The sequence below is a fragment of the Rousettus aegyptiacus genome, unplaced genomic scaffold (assembly GCF_014176215.1).
Source record: "Rousettus aegyptiacus isolate mRouAeg1 unplaced genomic scaffold, mRouAeg1.p scaffold_m13_p_14, whole genome shotgun sequence".
NCBI lineage: Eukaryota > Metazoa > Chordata > Mammalia > Chiroptera > Pteropodidae > Rousettus > Rousettus aegyptiacus.
Window position 1 is genome coordinate 50,167,271 of NW_023416289.1, and position 12,975 is coordinate 50,180,245.

The window sequence follows — 12,975 nt, forward strand, 5'->3', positions numbered from 1 at the left end:
CTGTTTTTCATGGGGTTCTGACCCTGTGCTTCTGTAGATCAGACTATGATCCATGGTGTTGAAGGAAATGCAAAATGAGAAGAAGCTGAAACCACCGATAGATGATGATTCGTTCCAAAATTTCGATCAAACGAAAGCTTTGGGGAGAGTTAGAAAAAGGTCCAAGGAAGTGGAAGGAAATGCCTATGATTAGAGAGATTTTCGAATTCACATAGGGCTATCGTGAGGAAAGAGCTGACATTTGTTCTCTGCCTGAATGGTGAAAGCTACAGGTTTAAGCCGAATCGAGTTCAATATGAGCGAGTTTGAAAAGTCAGAGTCATCCAACAATAAATACTCCGCCGTGGGCCAGGAGACTTCCCGGTGGGAAAGAACACAGAGGGAGGATCAAATTGTTCACTGGGTAGCTAAATTCTGTGACCTGAGACCCTTTCATCCTCGTTATGATTTTATATAAAGATAGTCAGGACATATTAGCAGTAATAGTTAATTTTTATTGAATGTTTGCCACGTGCCTAGCATTAAGCCAAGCATGTTACACACATTACTTTAACCTCCACAACAGCCTTCCGAAATGCTTGATGCCTTTTCTCTCTATTTTACAAATAAGGCCTGTGAATGTCACGAGGATTAAACAGCTTTCCAGCGCTACACAACCAGTATACCATGTCAGTGACGGTTTTAAAACCGAGGTCATCTGGCACCTGAATCTTAACACTACGCTATGCCTTCCTCGACCTCAGTTGTCAGCAGATGGACGACAAAGAACCCAGTGACATGGGCCATTATATGAATATTTACAAGTACATGTGGAATGACTTACGAGTGATGGATTTTGGAAATGCGCTTGCCTGGTTGGGATTTGATCAATGAATAGCTTGTGTTCGCGCAACATTCTCCGAGGGGAGCAATTTCACTATGAAATTACAGAAACGGTGTTTCTGGGCCAAGCTCTGTCCTCACACATCGGTGTCCCCGAGCACTTTGCATTTCATGAGAATGAGAATTACCCTCTATGCAGGAAGGGCGTGGGCTTAGCAGCTAGGATGGGCTTGTTTTGAAGAGTGTCTAGGACTTTGTGAGTGATCTTGGGCAATCGAATACCTTCCTGAGCTCTTAGATTTGTTTCATAAGTTTTTAAAGTTACAGTTCATCCAAATCTTACAGCCAAAAAAAATAAAAGTGAAAACATCACAGCAAAATAAAAACTAAGAAGTTCCAGTTGTCCTGTGATTCACGGGAGTATCAGCCAGAACTGCCCTTGAAATTGAGGGACTACTGAATTCTGGCTCTCAGAATCCATCAAAATCAATAGTAAGAAACTTTTAAAAACAGCCTGAGGTGTTTTCAATTTTTGTGGCATCTCTTGAAGTCAAGATCTATAATTATAATGATTTAAAAAACACTAACGGATAAGTACATCGATAAAATTTATTAACATTTATTTAATAACCCATTTCTATACAGCCAGGCACTGCAGAGTATAAGTTAATAAAATAAAATTTGTGTATCTTATTCTGAGGCAAGTTACACAAGATCGTAGATAACATAAACACATTTTTTAAATACACGAGCAGTAGTTTTTGGAATAAATGCTCATATATAAATCATCACTTCAGCTAAGGATCATTTCAGAGTTCCTGCATATGATCTCCTAATCAGCTAAAAGAAGATAGTGTTTAAATAAGTGGCTGATTTAAACAGATTCAGCAACATGTGAATTTTCTAGATAAGTCCAATTTGACCCTTCAAGAACTAAATAATGTTTCGAGTCAACTTCTGTTTAAAATTTCTGAAAATCGGATTCTACCTTAGAAAAATATTCTAACATTCCTCCCTTAACTATCAGACTATACGGAGCTAGGATAGGCACAGGGGTATTCATAAACATTTAGCTTCCCATTCTGGCCTGTGGGAGGTCTGAAATTCTCCACCCCATGAGGAGTTAAGTGCAGTCATTGTCTTTGGCCAATGAGATCTAATTGTTTGTGTCACGTCTAGAAGAAGCTTTGGGGGTCAGCACATGAGTCACCTGACCCTCTTCTCACTGCTATTGTCATTATGTAAAACGAAAAGAAAAGTGTGTTTGAAGAAAGCCTCCTTCAGCCTGGGTCTCTCAGACATTCAAAGAGCAGAGACCCCTGCTGACCTAAGATGGACAAGCAGCATTAACGAGAAACAATCTTTGGAACCAGCGAGATTTGGGGGCCGCTGGTTCCTGCAGGAACACCCAGCCTGGGGTACACAGGAGTAAAATCTAACCATTAACAGATGAAGCGGGGTCATGAACAGGAAGGCGTTGTTTCGAATCAGACGTTTCACATTACAATACAGATTTCTGGCTTCTGTTGACAAATGAAAACTCTGATGTGTCTATGTACAATCCAGGCAATAATGATGTGTCGATGAGGGGATTTTGGTAATGGGGGTGCCGTGAGGATGATGGGGTGGGGGAGACATGGGGAATCCTTGTACCTTCCACTTGATTTTGCTGTAAACCTGGGGAATTAAGTCTACGTTAAGAACAGGTAAGGAAGAGAACAGTTCAGAGAAGAGCCTGGAAAGGCAAGTGAGAGAGAGTTCTCCCTGGTTTCATGACCAACGCAGTGGCGAGCCATCATCGAAGGATTCTAGTGGGAGGAGTGACAAACGCTAACTTATGTCTTTGAACAATTGCTTTAGACCTCAGAGAACAGAGTCAATAACGTCATGATAACTACGTACAGCGATGGAGGACTACTGGACTTGTGATGACTTCGTAAGGTATAGCAATGCCTCATCACTATGATGGGCACCTGAAACTCATAACAATGGGTGTCAGCTAGAGTTTAAAATAAATTAATAAAAAAATAATAATAAAGACGGTATTTCCAGGCCAGAAAAAAGAAGAAGGAGGAGGAGGAGGAGGAGGAGGAGGAGGAGGAGGAGGAGGAGGAGGAGGAGGAAGAGGAGGAGGAGGAAGAGGAGGAGGAGGAGGAGGACAATCTCTTCGGCTGCTGTGTGAAAAATGGACCCGAGAGGGACGCGGAAACTGGGAGACCAGGAGGCTGTGAACGTAGTTTAGGTTGGAGGGGGCTGAGAAAGAAGGCATCGGTGACAGAAATAAATGGTGGATTCAAGGGGGACTCCAGAGCTAGACTTGACAGGGCCCACGACGGATTAGGTATGTGGGTTGAAACTAAAGACTCAAGGAAGACTCCAGAGTTTTGTGGTGAGCCACCGGAATTCATTTTCTGGATGAAGGGAGGCGAGGAGGAGCAGCTCGTGGGAGGACCGAGTCTGCAGCTCGTTTCCCAGCCTGTGAGGTCTGACACGCCTGCCTGGTCACGCCTGACGCTTAGTAGGTGGTCAGGTTGTTCATTTGCTGTTACTAATATTTTAGATGCACGCATAATAGGGTTGATGGAATACTTAGCCATTCATTATTTAAAATGTTTCTTCCCCCAAAAAAATCAAGAGGAATAGGGATAGAATCCTACTCATTCTCTGCCACCCCCATACTATCTCAGCAACCCATCAAAGGGCCCTGAACCCTCACACCGTCATGAGCCATGGGAGGGGGTTAGGCCTCTGTCATGATCATCAATCACTCTGAAAAATCTTCTGGAATGCACTCATGCTTATTTTTCAGCAATTAAGTCATTGCCTCTAAAAACCCAAAACAATGAATTAATCTTAGCAAAACAGAGAATTAAAAGGCTCAGAAAGCCTACCACTATCAGCCTGCCAAAACAGTGGCTCTCTAAGCTGTGGTCCTTGGACCAGCAGCACCAGCATCTCCTGGAAACGTGTCAGAAATGCAAGTTCTCAGGCCTCGCCTCAGACCCCCGGGGACTGGAACCTCAGGCGTGGGAGCAAGGCACGCTGTGTTGTAACAGGTCCTTCGAGGTGATTCCAATGCACTTTCAAGTGGGGGGACCACTGACCTAGCGGAATCCTAAGAGGTCATCAATATATCGCAACCTTTTGATTTCTCCACAGGCAAAAATTACGCCGTTTTAAATAAGCGAACCGTAAGTCGCAGTCCCTAAAATATTGTTTTGCATTAAAATTATTGAAGACAATTCTATACTTTAGCACATGAGCTGAAGTAAAAGAGGAGAAGATTCTCTCCACCGAGGGCTGGGCACATCCCCGAAGCAGGGGAAGGGGAGGCGGGCGTGTGACTCACCTGACAGATGCCACTGATACACATGTCCAGGGAGTCCGTGTTGCAGCGAGTCCCGTCCAGGACCTTGGGTGCCAGCTCCACGACCACGTTCTGTCCCCGCGCCTGGCACTTGAGGGCACAGGGGGCGGTGGGGTCATTGTGCCGTGGCAGCCACTCGTAGTAGCGGCCCTGATACTGGACATCGTTGTAGGCCGAGCACTGCTGGGCCCTGAAGTCCTCTGCGTCCGGCGAGCAGTCCTGGAGGCGGAGAGGAAGGCCACACGCACGTCACCCGCTGAGACGGGACACAGGAAGCTGCTCCATTCACCACCGTCCTGTGAGACCAGACCCTACTTGCCTCTCTCTCGCGAGTCACCTCGAAACCTTCGCTTTTTTTTTTTTCTTAATTCAAAACTGAATCTCTGGCTGTGAATTCTACAGAAACCTCCACAATAATGAGCTATCCAGGAGACCGCTTTATTTATTCTGATCACTCCTCCACCCTAGTATTATTTTTTTCCCAAATCGTTCAAGCTTCCACCATGTACATGTCAAACGGCTCTCTATTCTGACCATCCTGGATACACACTTTCAAATGCAAAACATGGTCTCCTTTTTGAAACCTGGGGAAGCGGAAGGCTTTTAACTTTTCTGGGAGGGGGGGTACTCACAGTTTTAGTTGGGGATGTTGACCATCACCCATGCCTTTGGGAGCCGTTTTGAGGTGAAGGGTCACTGGCCCCTACTTTAACCGGCCCCCAACTGCTGTGCTCTGTGAGGCCTTGTGTTGTCTCTCTGTTTGTGTTGTCTTGCTATGTAATTCATCCGCCTGCCCTCCCCTGTGGACAGGGCCCCGGTCACCTCTCCTCATTGCAACCAAATGCCTGCTTTCATCTGGAGGTCAGATGGAAGCAGAGAGTGCAGCTTTTCCAAACTCTGTCTATGACAAAAGCAAACGAATTCTAAATAAATGCCCTAGTGAACTCTCGTTGGTAATAGCAGCAAATGGTGTTTGCACAAGCCTTGATGACTTGAGGATATTTTTACTTAATTACTGGAAAATCGGATATCTCCAAAGAAAGATGCTGAATGATGAAAATGTTCCTTTACTCGTCAACACTGGGTGCAAATGTCTCAATTAATGGTAATGAATTAACCATATACTAAATTCCCAGTTAAAGAGAACAGATACAGAAAGGCATTATATTATTTTATATTTTTCCTTATTATAAAAATACTAAATGTTCATGGTAAAAATTTTAAAAAATAGTTTGTATTCAATAAAAGGATAAATAGTAAAGATTCTTGTACCTAAATCTTTACGCGAATCTTTGATTGTTTCCCACAAAGAAATTTCTGGAAAAAAAAAATTTTGGAGGTTTAAAAAAATATTGCCTGACTGCCTTCCAGAAAGCTATTATTAATATCAGGCTACATAAGTTTATTTTCTCAATACCTCTTCTCAGTTTGGATATTATAATTTTCTAAAATGTTTTTTCCCATAAGTGTTAAATAGAATTCCACCATTGTAATTTGTGTTTCCTTTTATTTATCTTTCCAAGTTTATTTGCTTCTTGAATTAATTATTCAAAACTTTCTTGTTTTGTCCTTCATTTATCTACTGGAATGTTTATCTTTTTATTATTTTTTAACAGATAGAACTGTTCGACTTCATACTGAAGTTATCGATTCTTTGTCATTTGTACTGGAAATAGTTTCTCCCACTCAATTTTGTTTTGGGTCCTTTGTGAGGTCACGAAGTTTTAAATTTATATGTTGTCAGTCCTATTACTATTTCCTTTGAGGGTTTCTTTCCTTATTAATGAGTTTAGAAGTGCTTCCCACCCCCCACTCTAAAAACAGATAAATACTTAAGTGTAATTTTCTTGTTCCTTCATAGTTTTTAATTTATGCATATTTAATTTTTTCAATTACAGTTGACATACGTTATCATGTTAATTTCAAGTGTACAGTATAGCGATGAGACATTTATGTAATTTAGAAGTTATCACCTTGTTAAGCCTAGTCTCCATGTGGCACCACACACATAGTTATTATAACGCTATCCACTATATTCCGTATTAGCAACGGTATTTAACTCTTTGTTACATCTGGAATTTAATTTGATGCATGGCATAAGATAGAAGTCTAACTTTATTTTTTCCATAAATAATTATTAATGTTATCAGCCAGAATTTAAAAAAATTATTTCTCCCTTTTTGACTACTTGACTTTTGTATTCTCCTGTGTTTATGCCTTTAAAAACCACCTAAAATCCTTTTTAGAAGTAGGTAGAGAACAAGTAAAATAGAATCAATCAACTTTCTTCTGGGATTAATTATATTAGTTTGCTGTGAATCATTCCAAAACCCTACAATGCCTCCACATTTTTTTGTTGTTGTTTTCAGCAAGATTAAACCTTCACCTAGGTCACAGCTATTGAAGAGTCACATTGAAGAAGGCTGAAACTGGATGACCTTTCTCTCCTGGAGTGAAGACTGTGTCTTCCATCGAGCCATAGGGATGATCATCTGTCGATAAAATTACATGGCCTCCTCATCCCTCACTCATGGCCAGTTTTCTCTATATCTGACGCTGAACCCCAAGCCAAAGGGTGTAAGAGCAGAGGGTGAAAACGACCTCTCTCACTTTGAGCTCACCTATTCTAGGGACTGAAAGAGCTGGCTGTCTGACTCTTGACTGCCTTCCACTCCCTCGAACAATGAGCATCCAGGAAATGACCAAGGGCTGATGAGCAGAAGACAGCCTAGGATGCCCACCTGAACTCAGTCCTTGCTGAAGGGGTGGCCGGGTCCCCAGGGGTGACCCAGCCTCCTTGGCCACAGCTGGTGGTCGGAGGCAACCACCTGGCCCACAGCAGGTCAGCACTTCGCAGGGAGACGCACTCATATGCTTTGTTCTCTACCAGCCTTTGAGCTAGGTAGGCCAGAGTCATCATGTCCCTCGTTTTTACAAATGAAGAAAACTGTGATGTCGAAAGGCTGTAATCACTAGCCCAACGACACGCAGCTGGAATGGGACAGGGCCAAGGCCAATTCCCAGAGCAACGAGCGGTTCCTTGTGTGACACTGCTTTCTGGCAATCCTGGGGGCCTCGGACTACTTACAGTAAACGCCCTGGTTGGGTTGGCACCCTTCCAGTGTCAACACCGAGCCTGCTGGGCTGGCTCGGCTGGGTCTCATGCCCAGGCCCAGTATAGGGGTTCTCGTGTCTTAAACAGTTTAATCGACTTTTAGGGAAGCTAGAATGCCAAACATTCTTCTGCTTTCCTTTCCCTAAGAAACATTTCTCAATATCAGTTAAATTCAAGACAATGCTTCTTTGTTAAGTATACTTTATGGGATTTGCCTGGCTCGCCATGCTGTGGAGAACACAAAAGAAGAAAATCGTGCACTACTCGATAGCTCATCGAAGACGCAGCAGCCACATGCAGGAAACACACCGAACCGGTGGGTTATCACGAGTGTTTGCAGACTTGCAGTAGGACTTTGCAACGAAGGAAATAAAATGGTTATTCAAGAATTAAGCCAAAAATGGATGAAATGGAGTTAATAAGCGGGGAGGAAAAAGATGTCATAAGAAATGATCCTAGATCAGGAAGTCTTGAGTCAGTCAGGAGGGGGTAGCCAGCCTGGAAAGCGTGGAAAAGGAGGAGGAAGAGGAAAGGAAATAGGAGGAGGAAGGGAGAAAGGGGGAGGAGAGAAGACGGGGAAGGGATACGGGACACAGAAAATAACAACTACCACCCGTTCGAGGACCATCCTGAAGACAGAGGTCCTTTTTTCCTTCCAAAAGCCATGAGGATCCATAGAGCATCCCATGAACAGCTTAAGGAGAGAGGCCAAGACAGGGAGATTATCTAATAAACTGAGCATTTTCATGCCAGAGAGACAGACCATTACCTAGAAGATGATTTACAGAATAGGACTGGACCAAGCTTTAATGTGGATTAGATATGTAGTTCATTTCCCCCACAGATAACCAGTGCATAGCCGTTGAGGAGAAATACGATTTTTTTTTTTTTTTTTGTATAAGCAAATCTGAACATTTTATTTTACCTTCGTGTCCAAGCTGTAGTATGAGTTCAATTTCATGATCCTCTTACTTAACGAATGCCAAAATCTCTAGCGTAAAAATAAATGATCGTAGGTGGCCACTGTCAGCTAGAGTAAACAAATAACGCATCCTAGAAAAGCGACGCTTCAGATGGGATTTAAAGGATGGTGTGAGGTGACTAGGGCAAGACATGAAAAAACAGCGTAAGCAAAAGGGAGAAGCCGGCAGGGAGGGAGTTCATTCCGCATCCACGAGGCACAGCCTCTCGCCCAGCAAAGGTGTGAGCTGAAGGAGAGAGAAATCTAACTTCCTCGAATGCAAGTAAGGGGGGTTAAAAGCAATAAGGACCCCCAGACGAGAGTGACATATGGAAGGTGGCGTCTCAGGGCCGCCGCGATGGCAGAATGGACTGGAGTCTTGGAGACAGATGTGAGAGGAAGTGGCTCTCGCCCAGAGTAGCAGCAGTGGTGATGGAAAGAAGCCCTCTAAGAGAAAACTGTCAGGAATTAGTCACCGACAGGACACACAGCCCTTTATGGGGCTTTCAAGGATCACGTCAATGTCACCTCTTCTGAAAACCCAACCGGGGAGCCTGGGGAGCCCGCTGTGCAGAACTAACCACGCTCCCTCGGTGCTCCCACGGGAACGTGTTCATGCTAGAGAATGCGCTTATGAAATCCTGATGTGCTTATTTTAAAAAGCAGTATCCCTTTGCTCTCTCTTCCAGCCTTGCTTTAATCCCATAAACCCTGGTCTAAAAAAAATATATGCGTAGTCAGTGAATTCAAGTATTAGAGCTCCTTGCTGACATGTGTGCCTTCCCCTGGAGACTCCCCATTTGCTCTGAAACACCCTCGATAAGGGTAATTCCTTACTGAGGCCTCAGGGTCTATGCTGAGTGCTCGTTGGAGGGTCATGTCTGAAGGAGGGACAGAGAGGGACGAAGCCCCTGTAAGTGAAACTTTTAAAATAAATTAGCTACAGCCAACTGAGAAAAGTGGATTAAAACAAAACAAAACAAAAAATCCCTAAATCTCACTTAGATCTCCAGATTCTCAAAATGTTGTTTTATTTCCTGTCATTTTGATTTCACTAAAGAGAGAAATGTTTCGTGTGGAAAAGAGGATTGGTTCTTTCTAATGTTTATTCTGCATTTCAAATTTGTAAAGCAAAATATCTGAATTTTATTTTTTTGGTGTTGAACACTGTAGCATAAAAGTAAAGTTCATACAGTATGGAGGTTCCTTTAAAAATTAAGAATAGAACTACCATCTGGATCCAGCTATCCCAATTCTAGGTATTTATACAAAGAATACAAAATACTAATTTGAAAAGAATTATACACCCCTATGTTCTTTACAGCATTATTTACAATAGCCAAGATAGGGAAACAACCTAAGTGTCCATCAACAGACAAATGGATAAAGAAGAGGTGGTACACATATACACTGGAATATTACTCAGCCATAAAAAAGATGAAATATTGCCATTTATGGCAACACAAATGGACCTTGGAGGTATTACGCTCAGTGAAATAAGTCACACAGAGAAAGACAAATACACATTATTCCACTTATATGTAGGATAGAAAACAAAACAGAACAAAGGACAAACAAGACAAACACGCAGATGGAGAGCAGACTGGTGGTCATTAGAGGGCACTGAGTTTGGGGAGGGTGAAATGGGTAAAGGGAGAAAATTGTTTGGTGGCGGAAGGTTTGGGTGGTGAACGCAAAATGCCTCTACAGATGATGCATTATAGAGCTGTACGTCCGACACTTATATCATGGTATTGATCAACGTTACCTCAATTAAAACATGTTTAAGAGTAAGATTAATAAGCCCTTTCTGGTGTGTTATTTCTTGAGTCACCTATAGTTCTTCTCAACACATTTTGCAGTGGGCAGGGCAGGTGGTTGGGAGAAGAAACAGCACTAGAGCAGTTTAAATCTGCACTCTCCCCATATGGCTCTTGAAAAATAACTGCCCCTCCCTCAGCTCTGATCCCTTCATGAGAAATAATCACACCTGGTGACTTCTCAGAGATGGTGTGAGACAGTAGCGTGAGACACTGTATATAAAAAGCGCTTTGAACTTTGAAGGCATTCACAGGCAGTATGTATTGTTTCTATTAATTCAGAAATTATTACATACTTACCAAATTAGATCATAAATGTGAAAAGGCCTAAAAAGGTAGTATACATGGAAGGTATGAGACATACAAAACCTGCTGTCGATTAAACAGATATTTGAATTTTCCACAAAGGGTACCAAGAAACCATCAGCTTTACAATACACATCATAATAAGTTAAAATGTGAACATATTTTACTGGATTATTTATTTTTATTACAGAACTTACATGATTGCTGCACGTCCTATATCGAATATTCTGCCCTTCACAATGCCTAAAGGGAAAAAAAGGAAAAAAAAAAGAAAACAATGACTTCATAGAAGTGGCAAGCAACATTAAAAAAAAAATTTTTTTTAATTTTAAAAAAGCCAAAACACAGCACTGGTAAAACTTCAGTTGGTGCACATTACCTCTCAAAGATTCGAAATTAAAATTCTAAGAAATGACTTTCAAAGATCAGGAGACTATAAAAATCTCAGGGCAGAGTGACTTTAAATAGAGAGTGAATTCTCTAGCTGCATTAATGTAATAATATGACTTACACGTGGTCTTTACCCCAGGCTCCACAGAATCACTAAAATAATGCACTGCCTGTGCATATGTATATGTGGGGTTTTTTTCCTATGAAAAAGAAGAGAACTGTGGGCAGAAGCCTCTGTGTCTCATGTCTCTACAGCAGAATTTCTCTTCCTCACTGAAATAACCATCCCACGTTCGCTGGGCACTCCATGACCTCCTTAACTGATACAACTGTCCCCATAAGCAGTTTGCTTGAGGCAAAGCTACTGTATTCTATTTCAACCACTGGCCTTCCTAAAGTGGAGGCTGCTACAAAACGGCATTGGGTGGCTGTCCTAGGAGACCATACTTTGGGGTCTGAGGTCACACACAGGTTTAAGCGTCCTCCATGGATGGCTGCCACCTGCGGAGTCCTCCCCTCCAGCCGCTTGCTCTGGGGCCCTGCCCACACTCATTTCCCAGGCAGCTGTCCCCTTGAGATGTCTGCAGGTCCACCTGGCGGGTACTTTCCTCCGTCCGTGCTTGCTGCTCTCTATGTTACGTTAACTCCTTAAAGAGACCTGATTTATTAATGGTGCCTTTTCCAACTTTCCAAGGGAGTCACACGTTTTTACCTTTTATGTTTTCTTGGTCAATTCAATGGCAAACTTGGAGCAAGAAAAGCTAAACACAGGCTTAACCCATCGTCTTGAGTTAAAAGTCAATCGATACTATTTTAATTGTTTTTAAAATATTTAGTCCTAGAATGATAGGAAAAAAAACTTTTTTAAGGACTTATGGAAAGATCACTTTTTCCTGGCACGATTTCAATAATGAGCCTACATGAAATGATCGATGGCGTCTATTTAAGCAATACAGAGCTCATTGTACGCCTGGTCTCGCCACGTCTGCTGTCTCGGAAGGCACAGGGGAGAAAGAAGTTCTGAAGTGAAAGGAACGGCATGACAGCTGCCTCCAAACGCCTCACCTGAATGGCAGTTACGTTTCTGAATGGAAAAATGGACAAGGTGCCCGATAGGTTGTCCCTTTTTAAATAGCGTTCTCCTGACTGTGATTTTTAGAACATACCCTGAGATCATTGCAGTAGGTTGACCTGGCCTTAGCATTTCATCATATTGTATGTTTCCATCTTTGGGACTTGTCAGAGGTACATGACTTTGAAACTTATTAAAGTCCCAATGAGGCTACATCGAATCTTAAACATTCGAGGATGACCAGACATGGGGGCTGGCGGGATGACTGGATTAGGGTGGAGAAGGCTCTTTGCAGGTCAGAGGAAAATGGGAGCCATGGCTCTGCCAGTGGACAAGGCCACTTACTTACATAACTGATTTCACTGTGCTTTTTCTGTGTGGATAAATGAAAATAAACTATGGAAAACGGGAAAGGGGAATTTAAAGCGCTCTGCTTATTCTGGAAAAGCCCCAACTGAGGAAAGCAGCTAATAGATTCAGGAAGTGATAACCAAAAGCTGCTTGTATCGTGCTGACTTATGACCCGAAAAAGCTCTGATTCCGATTTCAAGGGGGCAGGCAAATTACAAAGTCACTGTTCAAGAGAGTATTCGAGTTGATCTAAAGACAGGAATGCAAAAAGCACTGAAACTTACAAGCAGTGGCGTTTTCTTTACAAGTATATTAGGACTTCAGAAATTACTTTTCAGATGCATTTTTAGTAACTGTTTAATTTAAGCAACTTAAATGAAAAAACAAAACTCCTTCTGCAAAAAGGAATTTAAAAGAAAAAGGAATGAACTTATCCGTTGAAGGCGGCTTATGGCTGTCTCTCGACCTGCTGTATAGACCATAGGGTCGTGGTCTCTACCCCACTGCCATCTGCTGCATTCTGATTGTGAGGCAGCAAGACCTGCATCTGGAGTGTGGAGCCTGAACAGCTAAAGCTAAAGCATATCGCCACTCAAAATCCCACTGCGACTGCAGCCATGTGATAAAGCAAGACAGCGTTTTATTTCGTGAATTCTCAAAATGTAAAGAACCATTTTGGACTCATTCCTTCTCCAGATCCTTCCTCCAGTGAACCTACTATGTACCAGGACACGGATCTAAAGATGCAAGGAGGTTCTCTCGCCCCCCTCA

At 42.5% G+C, this 12,975-nt stretch overlaps 1 protein-coding gene across 8 annotated transcripts in view; it reads right to left on the reverse strand.

Moving 5' to 3' along the window:
* The window catches only part of ADAMTSL3 (ADAMTS like 3), a 174,298-nt gene that overhangs the window by 98,135 nt on the left and 63,188 nt on the right, over nucleotides 1–12,975 (reverse strand). For all 8 annotated transcript variants that reach the window (XM_016135354.2, XM_016135356.2, XM_016135358.2 and 5 more), the window contains 2 exons: nucleotides 10,589–10,634; nucleotides 4,172–4,408 (listed from right to left, as the gene is read on the reverse strand). In XM_016135354.2, the coding sequence (XP_015990840.2) occupies nucleotides 4,172–4,408; nucleotides 10,589–10,634 (283 nt within the window). The remainder of the gene's footprint in view (nucleotides 1–4,171; nucleotides 4,409–10,588; nucleotides 10,635–12,975) is intronic.